A 16,616-nucleotide genomic window follows, 5' to 3' on the forward strand; every position below is an offset into this window, starting at 1 on the left:
ACTGCTGAGATCAATTGAGGAAAAGGTTCTGTTTGCAAGACAGTAATGTGTGGGTTCCTTCTTATTGAGAAGACACGCACCAGAAGAGAAAAGGAACTGCTTAACAAGACGGCCTCGCGCATCTATAGGAGAGTCGCCCCGAAGGCAGCTGTGCGCATTGAAGTCGCCAAGAACAACATAAAGTTCTGGCAATTCATCTATAAAGAACTGAAATTCATCTTTATTTAATTTATAATGTGGGGGTATGTAAAGCGAGAAAATGGTGATGAGTTTGTTTAGGAGAACAACTTGAATCGCCACTGCTTCAAGAGGCGTTCGTAGCTGTAAAAGTTGACACGCAATGGTTTTATGAATAACAATGGCACCGCCGCCCGATGATGCGACAGCATCATCGCGATCTTTGCGAAACGTAACATACTGTCGGAGAAAGTTGTGTGTTTTTATTTTAGGTGCGTTTCCTATAAACACAGCACTTTTGGATTGTGTTCATGGATGAGTTCTTGCACGTCATCAAGGTTTCTAAGAAGACCTCTGACGTTCCACTGAATAATTTGTGTATCCATATTGCAAGTAAATAGGTGCTGTGTGTACAGAAAAAGAAGTAGTAATTACAGAGATTACAGAGATTAGATTACAGAGCTCTTTCTAGGCCCTTTAATGAGGCTTTTGTCCTTTCTGGAGCGTTCGAGAAGCCTCGCCGCTCCTTAGGCGTTTAGTGCGCCGTGAGGATAGGTGTAGTGTCCATTGCCTCTTGTGAGGCGCTGGACACGCGCTCTTGCGAGCGTGTTTTCCGAGAGAGTCCCGCCTCGGAAGGCAAGGCCCCTGCGCCCACCAGCCCGGAGGTCGATGGGGCTCCCTGTGGGATTTGGCTGCGCCTGCTGTTGCCAGCGCTGGAAGGGGCCGAGGAGGTTGAGGCAGCCTTGGCTGCGCCCACCTTCGGGGTCGATGGTCCCTTCTGCTGGGTTGGTGGAGCAGCGCTAGCTGCAACCGCCACTGAGGCAGATGGAGTAACTACCGACTCACTGCTTGTGGGTCGGACAGCCACCGCAAGCCTATGTGTCGCTACCCCCTGATGCGTCACATCGCCAAAGATTTTGTTGGGCAGGTATGAAACCCGCTTGTGTTCCTCCTTGAATGATATATTCTCTTTTCTCATATATTCTCATCGTCTGAGACAATGCCATGGGTAGTGTTCATAGTGCGGTGCGCAGTCACTGTCACTAGAACATCCCCAAATGACACTAGACAGGGTAACTTGTCGAATTGTTTCAGATCATGGAGCTCCAAGAGGACATCTCCACTTGACATCCTTGATGTCTTGTAACCTGGACCAAGAGCCTCAGTTAGAGACTTTGAAACTAAAATTGGGGAGGTTGTGCGTACTTGTGTATCTGATTTTTCCGAGTAAATGACGTGAAATCGTGGGAAGTTAGGTCTTTGACGTCCAAAGAACTAAAATACATCTTCGGTGCGCCCTCTTTTCTGAGGGCGATCATGGAGGGAAGGGAGGAGCTTGCCATAGAAGAATCAAACTTTCGGCTATAACGCCAGCCACCCACCGTGGAGCCCTACAAGGGGACGCTACAGGGACTGTAAAAACAGGTCCTGCAAACGCCAGCTTTACGTAATCACTACAACCAAATATGAGACAACCCAGGTTGGCTATTCACACAAGGTTAACCCTTGCTGCCTGGAAAAATTGGAAGTAAGCGGAAGCTAGGAGGGAACAGGAAAGATGAAAAGTGTGAGAAAGACGAAGGCTGGAGGGAGAGAGAGACAGGAAAAGGTAACTACCGACTACCCCCGGGTGGGTCAGTCCGGGGGTGCCGTCTACGTGAAGCAGAGGCCAAAGAGGGGTCTTGCCTCCGCCGGGGGGCCTTAAAGGTCCGAACACCTGGCATCGGCTCAAGCCCCAGGATGCCTTTACCCCGGATACGGCTAAGCCGCGCACGGCTACACGCGGGAGAGTCCAACCCTCGTGTGCTCGGGTACATGGTGTCGCAACACACCAAACGGCTGCTGACGCCGATGCCCCTGTCGGCCGGCTTGAAGAATAAGTACTGCACTCTGTTCAAAGACAAACGTAATCATGCTGCTTGCGCACTGAGTGCTATTTTTGGCAGGTCTGTTTCAAAACCCATCCATAGCACTCAATTGCATTTCAACATAAAGTTTATTGGAATGTGTTAATAGAGCGCAACGCAATTTCTGTGAGAGCTTTGGTAAGGGGTGTCACAAACGAATACATTCGCTTGCTGATGGTCTGGACAAGAAACGACCTCACCGATGCACCATGATCGAGTCGTCGTGGTTGCCATTCACGCGATGTTTTTTTTTATTATATGTGCTTACTGATTGAAGCCATTACAACGTCGGCTGATTCACTGCGAGGAAAGAACTGGGAGAGCAGAAATGAGATAGGCGTTCGAAGAGAGGCCTAAACCAAATCAAGTTAAGCTAACCAATGTCAACTAGCATTACTTTACTCTTCATTTTACATTCACGTGAAAGAAACTATCATGAAGACAAATTTCTCCCACTTACAAAATTCACTGGAGAAGTATTTTTGTCTTCGTGGAAATTTTGTGATGACTTGAGTAGACTCTTCATGGAGAATGAACTCAATACCCTGTCTTAATATTGTAAGGCCTGGCCAATCTCTAAACTGTTACAGAATCGTTATATACGTCGTGCCGTTTCGAAAACGTTATTGGCCATACTTAAACGAGTTCTATACCCAGCGAGCGCTGGAGTGGTCCCAGGGAAACGCCATAGAATAAGGGAGTTGTCCACCAGACGAAAAACAAAATTTTTATGTTTTTGTCAACATCATCATCACCGTAAGGAACCTTGAGCAACGTACCTCGTGCCAGAATTGGTAGAAATGGCCGGAGAATATATTCGGGGGTGGACCAGAGATGCCAGTGCCTCGGAAGAAATCGAACGTTTTCTGTCGCCATCTGAAAATAGATGAAACGTAACACAAATTAAGTCGATATTTGAAAGCAGTGAACAGAGTAGCACTGAGACTCTGTACTGGTGATATTCCTGCCTTCAGTGCAAAAAAAAGTGAAACAGTAGCAACGCTGCCTCATGAATACAGTTAAGCCAGTCACACATTGTTCAATTTCTTCAGCGAAGGTATACATACGGAAAGGTGATCAACTTGATAAAGCCCTGTACATGGTGACATGAGTATTAGTAGCATGTCACAAATAAACTGAAATTTAATGAAAAAAGAAAAAAAATATATTATTAATGCATTGAAGAGGTGGACTTCAAATAAATACACAATTAAAAAACAACTGCTCATAAACGATACAAACCGAGTATATAGTTAAGAAACGTAGGAAAGAAAATGAGGAAATAAGAATTTTCTTGAATTCAGCAATCAAGTAATTGAAAACGGTTTTGCTTACTTTATTCAAGAACTGTCCTAGATATAAGAGAATAAATTGTATGAGCATCAATTAGAGTATACATATGAGGCGCACTAAGTATGCTCATGAGAACAAGAAATTGGGCAACTAGAAAGTCTCACAAATGCTTCGATCGGTGTTATATATAAGCCTGTTATTGAATATCGTATGAAAGTTGTAGCGAAACACTTGCAGCGTGTAGTTCGTCCTAAAATGCAATATATGTGGCTCTATTCAGGTACCCGAGAAGAGTAACGAGACGTGCTTTTATTTCGTTCCATTTCGTAAGGGCTTAATATTTTGCTGATATTGTTGATGATAACTGATATCTGAGTTCGATTACACCCACATTTTTTATAGAACGGCAGTGAGTGAAAGTCATATGGAATAATAGAGAAACAGCGGACCATTCTTTTTGGTAGTTATAACTGTCAATTTATATTTGTGGTGGAACTTGTACGTCAGATGACGGAACAGTAGTTACATTCAGTAGTTAACGTTCGTGGGTAAGTATTTTACTGCGCAATGCTGACGAACTACTTGCAGAGTTTCCCTACAAGGAAGCTGATCTGACCGTACATGGAAAATTACTTATAAAAAAAATGCTTAGCATTCTTACCAATGTGAGAGGTCTACTTTCGAAGACTTTAGTTAAATTTTAACTGAAAGATTTCCTGGCATTCTTGTGAGCAGATTTGTGAGAAACAAAAAACGCTCACAAAACGATGCCATACAGTGGATTTCCGAGTAAACTGCTGTTCGAGTAAGATGATCCATGAATAACAAATAAAATCTATTTTATTTCAAATCAACAGCTACGGATGTCTGCGGCGCTGGTTGAAAGCTCGGCGATACGGCTTTGCTGGGATGATCTGGTAGGTGAAAATAACTTTTTAACAATTATGCAACGCAACTGCAAAATTAATGTGATGTACAGTGTTGCGACTGTTTCAAATATCGTTTGAAAAGGCCTACGGAAACATAAACCTTTAATAAAGTCCAGCTCCGGCTTGAGGGACCAGTTCAACCTGGTCAACTGAGTGAAAAGTGCAGCTAAAGCCGCTAGACTGAGGGCACCACCCAGTGCAGAGCGGATGAGCATTCTGCACTCGTTTGCTCTTTTGTATAATGTTTATTCTCTCTCTCTCTCTCTGGGCATCAAGCTGCGATAGCATTTAGTTAGAAACATAAAGCTACGCAGCTCATATGTAGCATTTTGCCTTGACAAGTGACTTTATGCTCATATTGTCAAAGCAAAATCAATTTTCATTTAATGTACCAAATAAAGAAATATTCGCACTGCTCTCCCACCTCTATATTACAGCAACTTGTCATCTACAGAATAAATATAAACTAATTGTTCACCGAACTAAATGTGCGCTCTGCAGTATGAAACTGCAGTATGAAGGCATCAGCATGGTCCCAAGAAGACTAGACCAGGATAAAGAAAGCACCAGGCGAGCACACCAAACACACGTCGAACATACCAGGAGCACCAGGTGAGGTACACCGGACACACCAGACCGGGCTCACCATATGCACCAGCATGCGCACACCAGACACACCAAACCCGTGTCTGAAAACCCGCTCTCTTGTATTTTTCGACTGGGGTAATATTTCGTCCCCGTCGATACAACAAATCATCACGCTGTGTTAAGCATCGTGCTTGTATTGCGTGTTTTGTGCAAAACGGAAACTGGCCTCTGGCGAACCGCGTAGCCTTTTGTCTCTTTGTGCAAACCAGACGCTCGTCTGGTTGACCTCCCTGACTTTCCTGTCCTTTTTTTTCTTTTTATTTGCGTGTCTCGTTCGCAATGTGCTGTAGCAAGTGGGGGACACGGCAATCATTCTTCTGGCGATATGTGATGCTTGTCGCAAGAAGAAAGCTGTACACAGCGGTCCGCTTGATGTCGAAGAAACCTTTCTCACCTTAGCAGAAACAGGAAGGCAACGGCGACAGCGCTCAATAGCAGAGCAGCCGCCGTTGCGAGGGCAGCCGGGCTTGCTGTATCCATTTGCGGCCCGACAGAAACAGAGCTCGGCAGCACGAGCCAAACGGGCCTGCGTACTCGTGACTGCTCTTTTATGCACTTGCTGCAGCCGGCCGGATGAGCGCAATACCACAGAACACCTATACAAACTTAGAGAAGGGAAACTGTACCTTCCACAGTGCTACGGAAATAAGCGTAGCGGTGGCGTCGTGAACTAAAGTATGTGACCACGAGTGGCGCTGTACAACAGGAAACGGAAACGGGGTTTTGCACAGTATGGTCGCTTTACCTACTGGGTTCTGGCTGATGCGCATCGATCGTGCTCCCGCCAGTTAGGTTGCTGTGTGGCAAACGTAGCGCCTACATATATATGTAGGCGCTACGTTTGCCACACAGCAACCAAACTGGCGGGAGCACGATCAAGGCGCAGCAGAATATATGTAGCGCTGAGTCATATCGAGTTAAAGCACACTCTGAACTGACTTTTAAGGGCATCCCGAGCGGTTTTTCGTTTATTACGCCGCCGTTACCCCGAGGTGTGCCGCCGCGCTCCAGCTGTTGCATTTCGTGTAGGGGTACTGACAGAGTGCGGTTTCCAGGTGGCACGATGGCCTCGACTGGAATAAACGCACACACCAAAGATTGAGTAAGCTTGAAAATATTTTATTTGCATTTTACAAGTACAACAAAAAGCACACGTCTACGGATCCACACAAACGCGGTTACATAGTCAAGAACATAGTCAAGAAATGGCTCATTAATAAGGGTAGCACAGACGCACAAGAAAGAAGACCTAAGCTACAAAACGTACAGTCGGCTGCTAAACATAACTTCCCTGTCACCGCGTGTCACTTTTATACAGCATCTTTAGAGCACTACCAGGCCGGGTAATTTGGCGAAAAGAACGCAACAGCTTACGGCCGTCAGCTGCCTCTTCCTTACGGGTGTCATAATTATCCTAATCTCCGCATCAACGTCGTGCAAGTCCGCATACAGGTATCTGTATCTGAACCACATGTGCCAGCTTAATACATGTGTAGTGAAATTATGATAACCACTGCGTCTTATCAAACGTATTGGTTTTGCAAATGCGCATTACAGCTGACGGAACGACATACTGTAAGTGAAGCACAAGAGAACAAGGACAAAAGGAGGATGCAACACTTGAAGAAGAAGTGAAGAATTAGTAGGCGTACAGCAAACAAGCGATGACGGAGAACACACAATGATGCATCCGGTGTTCTGTGACATCGGTTTGCGTACTTACGGTGTTATGGAGATCAACGGAATAAAAACGTACCTTCAAGCGTATTCCGTCAACCTCCGCCGCATTCATTATGATAATCAACGCCTAAACAAAATGAGGCACTATTTTTTGCCAAGAGTAGACCTCTTTACAGCAAGTCTGTGTAATGACTCGCAGACGAAACCAGCATGCTTTCGAAAATGTTTTACCGCCGTAGTATTCGAACGCCAACGGCCAGGAAACACATCGATACCAATAGGCTGTCGGCTGTCGGTGGTTAATCAAGTGCAAAAACCTTGACGCTATGACTAAAAAGCAGCTTCAACAATCAAATTTTAAAGAAAATCAACTGCCTATTTGCCTGAGGTAAAAAAACATCCTTAGACACCTCGATTGTTCATGTCAATGGTTTGTGTAATCAGCATGTTCAGCGCCCCTAGCAGAGAAAGCACCAATTAAAGTATTCGACCAAATTACAGTAGCTCCACTTGCGCGCTTACGCTGAAACGCGCCTCGATTGATTTTTCGCCCTCTGTGGCCATTTGTTGAACTTGAGAGTGTGCGGGGCCTGCAATACGTCCTTGTGCAGAAAAGTTGGCACGCCGAGCGCGCTCGGTCGGTCGAAAAACAACTATGCTCGCGCTGCTTTGTCGGCTGTATTGGCTTTTCTTTTTTTTATAACTAAAGCGCAGATAAGAGACGGAGTAAATCGTTCGCGGGGTGTGCGTGTAGGCGACGGCTGTGATAAGGGATTGTTATGGGCGCCTGCTATATGTCACTTGAAAATACACTAACCACGTTGCGCACTTACAAAGAAAACTAGCTGACGACATTAGATTATTAATCAGAGCACGTCAGAATTTTAACAGTGCGTCCTTAATTACGCTGTATTGCGCCTTCATTCAGTCACATTACCTATTGTATCGCGACAAGGGGCAACGCTTACCTTAATTATTGTCGATATACCGCACATTTTTCTGCTTTATCTATTTCGAACGCTCCAGTTACCTATCTCAAACACTCGGTATCTTTAAAGAATTGTTTTCTAGCATACTTAATTAATAGGTTTATGCTCATCTCTTATATAGTTGCTTGTTTAGTGTTTCGCTGGGTATTTTTTATATTTATCTGTGTTTAATTTCCTGTTTCAATTCAACTACGTTTACTACTGCTCTAATACTGTTTTACTTTAGCCACTACACTTCTTTATAACCTTGCACAGGAGGTCCCCCTACATCCTAGTGCTCTCGGGCCTCGTTATGTATATTTATTTGTACGTTGTTCTGAAAAAAACTTCATTCTGAAACTGTGAGATGCGTGGTCTAATACACACCACCACACAAATGCGTCATTGAGGTTCCCTCCTGCAAACGGTGTCGATATATTATTCCCGTTAATTTCAAATTATGATGTGGTTAATAATAATCGGGCCGTATATATATATATATATATATATATATATATATATATATATATATATATATATATATATATATATATATATGAACGAGAACGAAGGATGGATTTTTATTAGGCAAATAACGATTTCGCATGACCGCGAATAACACGTTAACGCCGGTTGCTGGACGCAAACATAGTGACAGGTGGTCCAATTCAAACCATCATACAGACTCGTAGTTAGACACATCATGATTTGACATCCGCGGGCATGGGGCATTGCTTGTTCTACAGACTTGTAATAAGTCACATTATGATTGCACATCCACAGGAATGGTGCATTGAAATTGTTACAAGAAGGCTCAAGAGATGGCGCCACCATCCCGCACGTGCTGGCCGCACGCCCCTTCTGAAACCTCCGCTCCCACCGTCGCGGCAGCCCTCCTCCTCTATGAACTCTGAGCAGACGACATATCAAGTTGCGTCTGGCTCTCCCGCTCCTCTCCTGCAGGTCGGCCGCCGCCCCGTCTCAAGACACTCTACTCTCTGTACCTCCATGTAACCACACCCATTCCTGTGTACTCCATGCTTAATAAACCCAGTTAACCTCCGTTAACAAAAGTCCAGTGTTCTATCGTCCTCTATACGAGACATAACGAAACATGGTGTCAGAAGTGAACTAGTTCTAACGTCAGCCCATCAGCAATGGAGAAGATTCCTGCACCTGCGAAATTCGACTCCAGAGGAAACGCTGCGGAACAATGGCGAGCCTTCAAGCAGAGCTTCACGCTGTACCTCAAAGCAACTAACACAGCGAGAGCACCATCTGACCGGCAAGTAGCACTTCTTTTGACCGTCGGTGGTTCTTCACTGCTTGATATCTACAACACTTTGGACTTCGAGGGATCGACTGAGGAAAGACCAAACCCAGAATTTAACTACGCACATGTCATCAGCCTCCTCGACGCGCATTTCTCACCGAAGCACAACGAGCTGTACTCGCGATACGTCTTCCGAACTCGCATGGAACGGGAGGAAGAGCAGTTCGACAGCTTCGTAACAGATTTGAAGCTCAAGGCGCGCGATTGTGGATTCGGAAAGGAAAGAGAAAAAATGATCCGCGACCAGATCGTCTGTGGTATCTATGACGAAAAGGCCCGTGCAGACATTCTCAAGTTAGAAGATCCGACCCTAGAGAAGGTTGAAAAGGTGTGTCGAGCACACGAAGCCACGAAAATTCAAATGAAGGCATATAAAGAGGGTACTCCATCAAACAGCGAGACAGTGCACGCAGTGAAGAAATTCGTCCATCGCACCAATGCCAACTCGAAAAGCGTGAAAGGAAAACCACAAAAAGCTAACGTACCAAAATGCAGGTATTGCGGTGGTAGCCACGAGCGCAAAAGAGAAACATGCCCAGCTTGGAAACAAACATGCAGCAAGTGCAAAAAACGAAATCACTTCGCGGCAGTTTGTAAAAGCAGCAAGGTAATTGCTGGCCTGACAGTAGATAGCGAGGATGAAGACATACTGGCAGTTCAAAGCCACAAACCAAGCTCAGTTCACACGCCTCTGAGAGTGAACGGAACTCAAGTAAAGTTTCAAGTGGACAGCGGTGCAGCTGTTGACGTCATCCCGGCTAGACACGTCAGGCAACAGCAAATACAACCGTGCACAACAACACTGCGAACGTGGAATGGCAGCAAAGTTCACTGTTCAGGCAAGGCGCAACTAGATGTTACAACCGCAAACGGACAGATACATTCTGTGGAATTCATAGTGGTTAAAGATGACTTCACTCCTCTCATCGGAAGATCGACAGCTGAGAAAATGGGTTTGATAACCATAGACTATAACCTTGTGGCTGGAATCGACGAAATTCCAGAACAAAATTTCACTCATCACATAGTGGAAAAATACCCAGATGTTTTTGGTGACACTCTAGGAACACTCCCGGGGAAAGTACACTTGGTAACCAAGCCAGATATGCTTCCGAAAGTGATAACAAGTTGCAGAGTGCCTGTCAGCATTAAACCGCAATTAGAACAAACATTGGCAAGTCTGGAAAAAAGAGGTGTCATTAAAAGTGTAGCAGAGCCAACGCAGTGGGTGAGCAGATTGGTTGTCGCAACCAATCTGCTCACCCACTGCGTTGGCTCTGCTACACTTTTAATGACACCTCTTTTTTCCAACGCAGTGGGTGAGCAGATTGGTTGTCGCAAGAAAAAAAAAGAATGGCGAAATGCGAATATGCATTGACCCACAAGCACTGAACGAGGCTCTCGAACGAGAACGTCATACATTGCCCATCCTCGATGATGTGCTACCCGATCTTGCCAAAGCAAAAATCTTCTCAAAACTAGACTTGCGGGAAGGCTACTGGCAATGTTCTCTCGATAATGAGTCAAGTTATATGACCACATTTCAAACACCAAAAGGTCGTTATCGATGGCTCCGCCTGCCCTTTGGACTTGCGGTAAGCAGCGAAATTTTTCAGAGAAGACTTCAAGTGGCACTTGAAGGACTTAGCGGAGTTCTCTGCGTTGCAGACGACATTCTTGTCTATGGAGTGGGCGAAAATGAAAAAGATGCTGTCAAAGATCATGACAAGAAATTAGAGAGTCTACTCCAGAGATGCCGACAAATCGGAATTCGTCTCAACAAAGAAAAAACTCAGCTCAAAGCCTCATCAACTGTCTTCCTGGGACACCTGCTGACAAAAGAAGGACTAAAAGTTGATCCAAATAAAGTCAAGGCAATTGACCAAATGCCAAAGCCAGTCGACGTCCAAGGAATACAACGCTTCTGCGGAATGATCAACTATCTCTCCAGATTCTTGCCGAAAATTTCGCGTGTATTAGAGCCATTGAGAAAGCTCACTGTCAAGGATACACCATGGCACTGGGGAAAACCGCAAGAAGAAGCATTTCAAAAGGCAAAAGACGCTGTGACAAGAGCTCCAATTCTGGCCTACTTCGACTCACGAAAGCAGTTAGAAATTCAGTGTGATGCAAGCGATCTTGGACTCGGAGCAGCTATTCTTCAAGACGGACAGCCAATCTCGTTCGCCAGCAGATCACTTACACCGACAGAAAGCCGCTATGCACAAATTGAAAAGGAAATGTTGGCTATCATCTTCGCACTAAACAAGTTCCACCAGTACACATTCGGAAGAGAAACAAAAATCATCAGCGATCACAAGCCACTACAAGCGATCCTAAAGAAGCGATTGGATCAAGTTCCAAGACGACTACAAGGCATGTTTCTTCAGGCGCAAAGATACAACATTGTCATCGAGCACAGACCAGGCAAAGAATTACTTTTGGCTGATACGATGTCACGTGCGTTCCTTCCCAACGAAAGCAATGAACAAGAACTTGAAAACATCAACGTCTTGCACTACCTTCCTGTGAGAAAAGAAACCCTGGAAAAGATTCGGTCTGCGACTGAGAGAGATGAATCACTGCAAAGGTTCAAAGCAATCATCTTGTCAGGTTGGCCACAAGATAAGCGTCAACTACCCCAAGACACGCGCATGTACTTCACATACAGAGATGAGCTTACAGTTGAAGACAACCTCATTTTCAAGGGATTACGTCTAATCGTACCAGTTTCTCTGAGAGGTGAGATCAAAGCAACGCTTCACTCATCACATCTTGGGATTGAGAGCTGTCTAAGGCGCGCTCGTGAATGTGTCTTTTGGCCCGGAATGAATGCAGAATTAAAAGACCTCATCGCAGGGTGCGAAGTGTGTCAAAAGCACGCACACTCCCAGCAACGAGAAACTATCTGTCCTCACCCTGAACCAAGCTGTCCATGGGAGCGAGTTGGATGCGATATTTTCGAATTGAACGGAAATAACTTCTTGATCACAGTGGATTACTACAGCAACTTTTGGGAAGTGGACCAACTGAAATCAATGAGCTCCACTCAAGTAATACTCAAACTAAAGTCTCACTTTGCAAGACACGGAATATCAAGAATCCTGATAAGCGACAACGGACCTCAATTCACCAGCGAGGAATTCGACAACTTTTCGAAAAGCTGGAACTTCGAACATAAAACGTCAAGCCCAGGATACCCGCGTTCCAATGGAATGGCTGAATCAGCCGTAAAGACGGCAAAAATGCTGCTCAAGAAAGCAGAAGACAGCCACTCAGATCCACAAATGGCGTTTCTTGATTACAGAAATACTCCGCTGCAAGGACTCAACGCTAGTCCAGTGCAATTACTCATGAGTCGCCGCACTAGAACGACTTTGCCAACACCATCGGAGCTACTGCAACCTAAAGCAGTCGACGTGAGCGAGAAAAGAAAGGCGAAAAGGCAAAAAGCAACGCTGTACTACAACAGACAAGCCAAGGATTTGCCGAGCCTAAGCGAAGGTGAAAGTGTCACAGTTCGACCACTGAAAGGCAGGACATGGGTCAAAGGAACAATAACTAGAAGAATTGACGAAAGGTCGTATGAAGTTCAAGTTGGTGAACGCGTGCTGCGAAGGAACCGAGTATTTATCAGACCAAGACCTTCCGCGACTGCCGACAAAAGCCAACAAGAACAGCCCGACACTACACCACCACCAGAAGAGGATACCAGCGCGACAAATCAGGCAAACCGCACCACCATCAGACCTCAAAGAAACACAAGACTTCCCAAGAGGTTCGAGGATTTTGTCGTCGGTTGAAAGGTTATCACCAAAAAAGGAAGGATGTTACAAGAAGGCTCAAGAGATGGCGCCACCATCCCGCACGTGCTGGCCGCACGCCCCTTCTGAAACCTCCGCTCCCACCGTCGCGGCAGCCCTCCTCCTCTATGAACTCTGAGCAGACGACATATCAAGTTGCGTCTGGCTCTCCCGCTCCTCTCCTGCTGGTCGGCCGCCGCCCCGTCTCAAGACACTCTACTCTCTGTACCTCCATGTAACCACACCCATTCCTGTGTACTCCATGCTTAATAAACCCAGTTAACCTCCGTTAACAAAAGTCCAGTGTTCTATCGTACTCTATACGAGACATAACGAAACAGAAATTGCTTGTTGGAATCCAGCTCAATGTCGCTGCCTACTGCACACCACCATACATACTTGCGACACGTTCTACGGTTATCATGGTGCACATTACGAAGCGTTTTTGTGAAAATTTCCAGGTTGTGGCTATGCAAAACACACTTTTGGAGGCTTTCGATCGAAGCGCTTGCCTTGTATCTTATATTCTTTTGGTGTTGCGCGATTAAACGTAACAAATTCGTTTTTCATTCTAAAAAGAAATAAAAGAAACAGAGGGGCCCGACTAATAATTTGAAAGCATTATATGTCCAAGAGGCAGAAAAGCCGGCGTTGTCTGCAACGAATGGCATAAAAAATCATCAGCAGCGTCTTGTAGGTTTATGGGTGAATATTAATTTTATAACAACTTAGAGTCAGATGAGTTAAGGTGGAGTGAAGTAGATTAAGGTAAAGTAAAGGAAATCAAAATGAAATAATGTGGACCAAGGTGAGTTAGAGTCTGCTAAAGTAATATAATATGTATTAAGGTAGATTAAGGTGGATTAACATAGATTAATATGGAGTAATGTGGAATAAGGTTAATTAAGGTAGAATAAGATGAAAAAACGTCGAATAATGTCCCTTTCGCTTTCTAATCTGATAAGGGTCCTCAAGGGACTGTCAACTTGCGTTAGTCACATCATGGAATCACAATAGGATAAAACTTCTTAACAAGCGATGTGTGTGTGTGTGTTATTACGGGGAGAAAATATATGTATTTACAATATATACAGTTACAAGGGTGCAGCTCGTCAACAGGGTAACACAACCAACCGATTTTCGAGACACTTCGATCTCCTCTTCACCTGCCATCGTCATTTTGTCCACAGTGGCACAAACTCGTACGTGAGATTAACCTCCGGCGGCAGAAGCATCGTCTCGATGCTTCTTTAGGGCGGTCAATCAGCGTGTGAGTTATAAGGCTTGAGTCGCGAAACGTGCACGATATCAGTTCTTGGTGGGGCAGAAGACATTGAAGTCACTGGTGATATCTCGTATGTGTGGCTGGTGACTTGGCGAAGAACTCGGTTTGGCCCGACGTATCGTGACAGCAATTTTTCACAGAGGCCGACTCGACGGGAGGGTAACCAAAGCAGGACAAGTGACCCAGGGCTGAAATGAACATCCCGAGGACGACGGTCGTAACAATGCTTTTGGATAGTTTGAGACGCCATAATACGATCACGGGCAATCTGTCGCCGCGCAACAATGGCCTCGTGAGTGTAGAACTTGGTAGCGTTGGCATCGGGAGTGAGCAGCGAATCAAGAGGCAGGAGTGGGTCACCACCATATAATAGATAGAATAGAAAATAGAAAGGAAGGAAATCAACATTATTCAAGGTCCTGCAGACCACGAGAGCTTTCGGGCTCTCATGGAGTGGGCGTCTTTCACGACGGAACCGAGAGGTTGAGTTTCCTGGTGACGTTGTGGACCTGCTGGACAAGAACCAGTAATATCGTGGTGCGATAAATTGTCTGCAAACGTCACGAAGGGTAAGGAGCAGTCCCAACCCCGGTGATCATCGGACACGTACATGGAGACCATGTCCGTGAGTTTACGGCGGAGACGCTCGGTCAGTCCTTTTGTCTGTGGGTGGTAAGCCGTCACAAACTTGTGGGACGTTGAGCAAGAGCGGAGAAGGTCGTCGACAACGTAGAATGAAAACAGCGGCCTTTATCAGTCAGTAGCTGACGTGGGGCACCATGAAATAGGATCACTTCATGGAGGAAAAAATCAGGTACATCAGTTGCGCAGCTCATAGGGAGAACCCGCGTTATTGCATAACGCGTGGTATAGTCCGTCGCAACGGCCGCCCACTTGTTGCCCGAGGATGAAGTTGGAAATGTCCCAAGGAGGTCTAGGCCGCCGCGCAAAACTGGCTCACTGGGGATACCTCTAGGCTGAAGGTGCCCAACGAGAGACAATAAAGGTTTCTAGCGGCGTTGGCAACGCTCGCAGGCAGCGACGTAGCTTCGAACAGAGCGATATAGCCCAGGTCAGAAAAATCGCCTGCGCACACGGTCGTACGTACGGGAGACACCCAAATGACCAGCGGTGGGCACATCGTGTAACTGCGAGAGAACTGTTGAGCGCAGATGCTGGGGAACGACGAGAAGCAGTTCAGCACGATGTGGATGCATATTGCGTCGGTATATAGTCCCGTCCTGGATAAGTAACTTATGGAGGGAAGCGTCCTGTTGTTCCGTGGTAAGGCGTTCGATGATGGATCGCGAATATGGGTCACGACGTTGCTCGCTGGCGATGCGTGAGAAATCGGAGATCGACAAAACGCAGGTATCTGTATCGGTTTCGGTGCCTTGGGGTGGGTAGACAGGATAGCGGGAGAGGTGAGGCTGCATTGTTCAGTTTCCCGAGATGCGTCCCGCGTAAGACGAGGGCGAGGTACGTTGAGGTGTAGGCGAACGGGATTAACGGCGTTGCTGCGAGAGTGAGCGGCTAGTGGTGTTTCCCAGAGAGGGAAGGCCGACATGATGTGGTTCAGAGAGGGGCGATAGCGGCCGAGGGTCTCGGTCGAAGCGGCGATCAGCATATGGTCGGGGCTAGGAGTACCTGCGGCTACTACGGCAGTGGAGCAACTACGGCTACTACGGAGCAGGCAAAGCAAATTGGCCTGTCATCCGGTGCTCGCCACTCAGTGGGGTTCCGGTATGGATTCGGGAACGACTGTCGAGGGGCAGCAGAGTCAATGACAGGAACGCTACGGGTGGGACGTGGGTGGGCACCAGACTGGATGTCCATGTTTGCAATTTCTTGGCGGACAACTGCTTCAATAAACGAGATGGTCACGTTGTCATGCGCATGGGGGCAGTGAGAACTTGGGGCCATAGACTCAAGTTCGCGACGGGTGACCTGTGTCAAACTTGGCGTTGTCGGCGAATGTGACACCGGAGGGTCGTTGTGTGACGCTGGAGGCTCGTTGCAGTGAACATGCAGTGGGCGTGCGAGCAGCACTCGTTGCACTATGCCTCATGCGCAACTTTTCTTCGCTCCACAGATTCTCCTGATGCTGGCCCTTGTTTCACCTTCTGCGCCCATCCAAACTTGCCCTACCGTGGGCGAACGCGTCGATGCTGTCCAAGATCAAGAGCCCGTCACCGGCACGTGTGGCCTCCATAATCTTCCGTCCTTCCTGGATGTACCGCTAGATGGACACCGCATCATTTCTGGGACGACGCCACTGGCTGATTTACCGCCCTTTCCCAGCCCCTTCAAAAGCAGCTTGCTGATGAACTACTCCTTCAGTGGGCATGCGAGCAGCACTCGTTGCACTATGCCTCATGCGCAACTTCTCTTCGCTCCACAGATTCTCCTGATGCTGGCCCTTGTTTCACCTTCTGCGCCCATCCAAACTTGCCCTACCGTGGGCGAACGCGTCGATGCTGTCCAAGATCAAGAGCCCGTCACCGGCACGTGTGGCCTCCATAATTTTCCATCCTTCCTGGATGTACCGCTAGATGGACACCGCATCGTTTCTGGGACGACGCCACTGGCTGAT

General features: G+C 46.6%; 1 protein-coding gene across 2 annotated transcripts in view; it reads right to left on the reverse strand.

The window, feature by feature from the left end:
- Positions 1-16,616, reverse strand: part of LOC142590510 (cytochrome P450 3A24-like) — an 81,666-nt gene that overhangs the window by 42,741 nt on the left and 22,309 nt on the right. Inside the window, exons 1-2 of one of the 2 annotated variants that reach the window (XM_075702691.1) lie at positions 5,349-5,536; positions 2,864-2,960 (exon numbers count right to left, since the gene is read on the reverse strand). In XM_075702691.1, the coding sequence (XP_075558806.1) occupies positions 2,864-2,960; positions 5,349-5,434 (183 nt within the window). In that variant the 5' untranslated portion in view covers positions 5,435-5,536. Of the gene's footprint in view, positions 1-2,863; positions 2,961-5,348; positions 5,537-16,616 lie in introns of those variants that run through there. The other variant, XM_075702692.1, reaches the window with a different exon arrangement.

The sequence above is a fragment of the Dermacentor variabilis genome, chromosome 8, assembly GCF_050947875.1.
Source record: "Dermacentor variabilis isolate Ectoservices chromosome 8, ASM5094787v1, whole genome shotgun sequence".
NCBI classification, from domain to species: Eukaryota; Metazoa; Arthropoda; class Arachnida; order Ixodida; family Ixodidae; genus Dermacentor; species Dermacentor variabilis.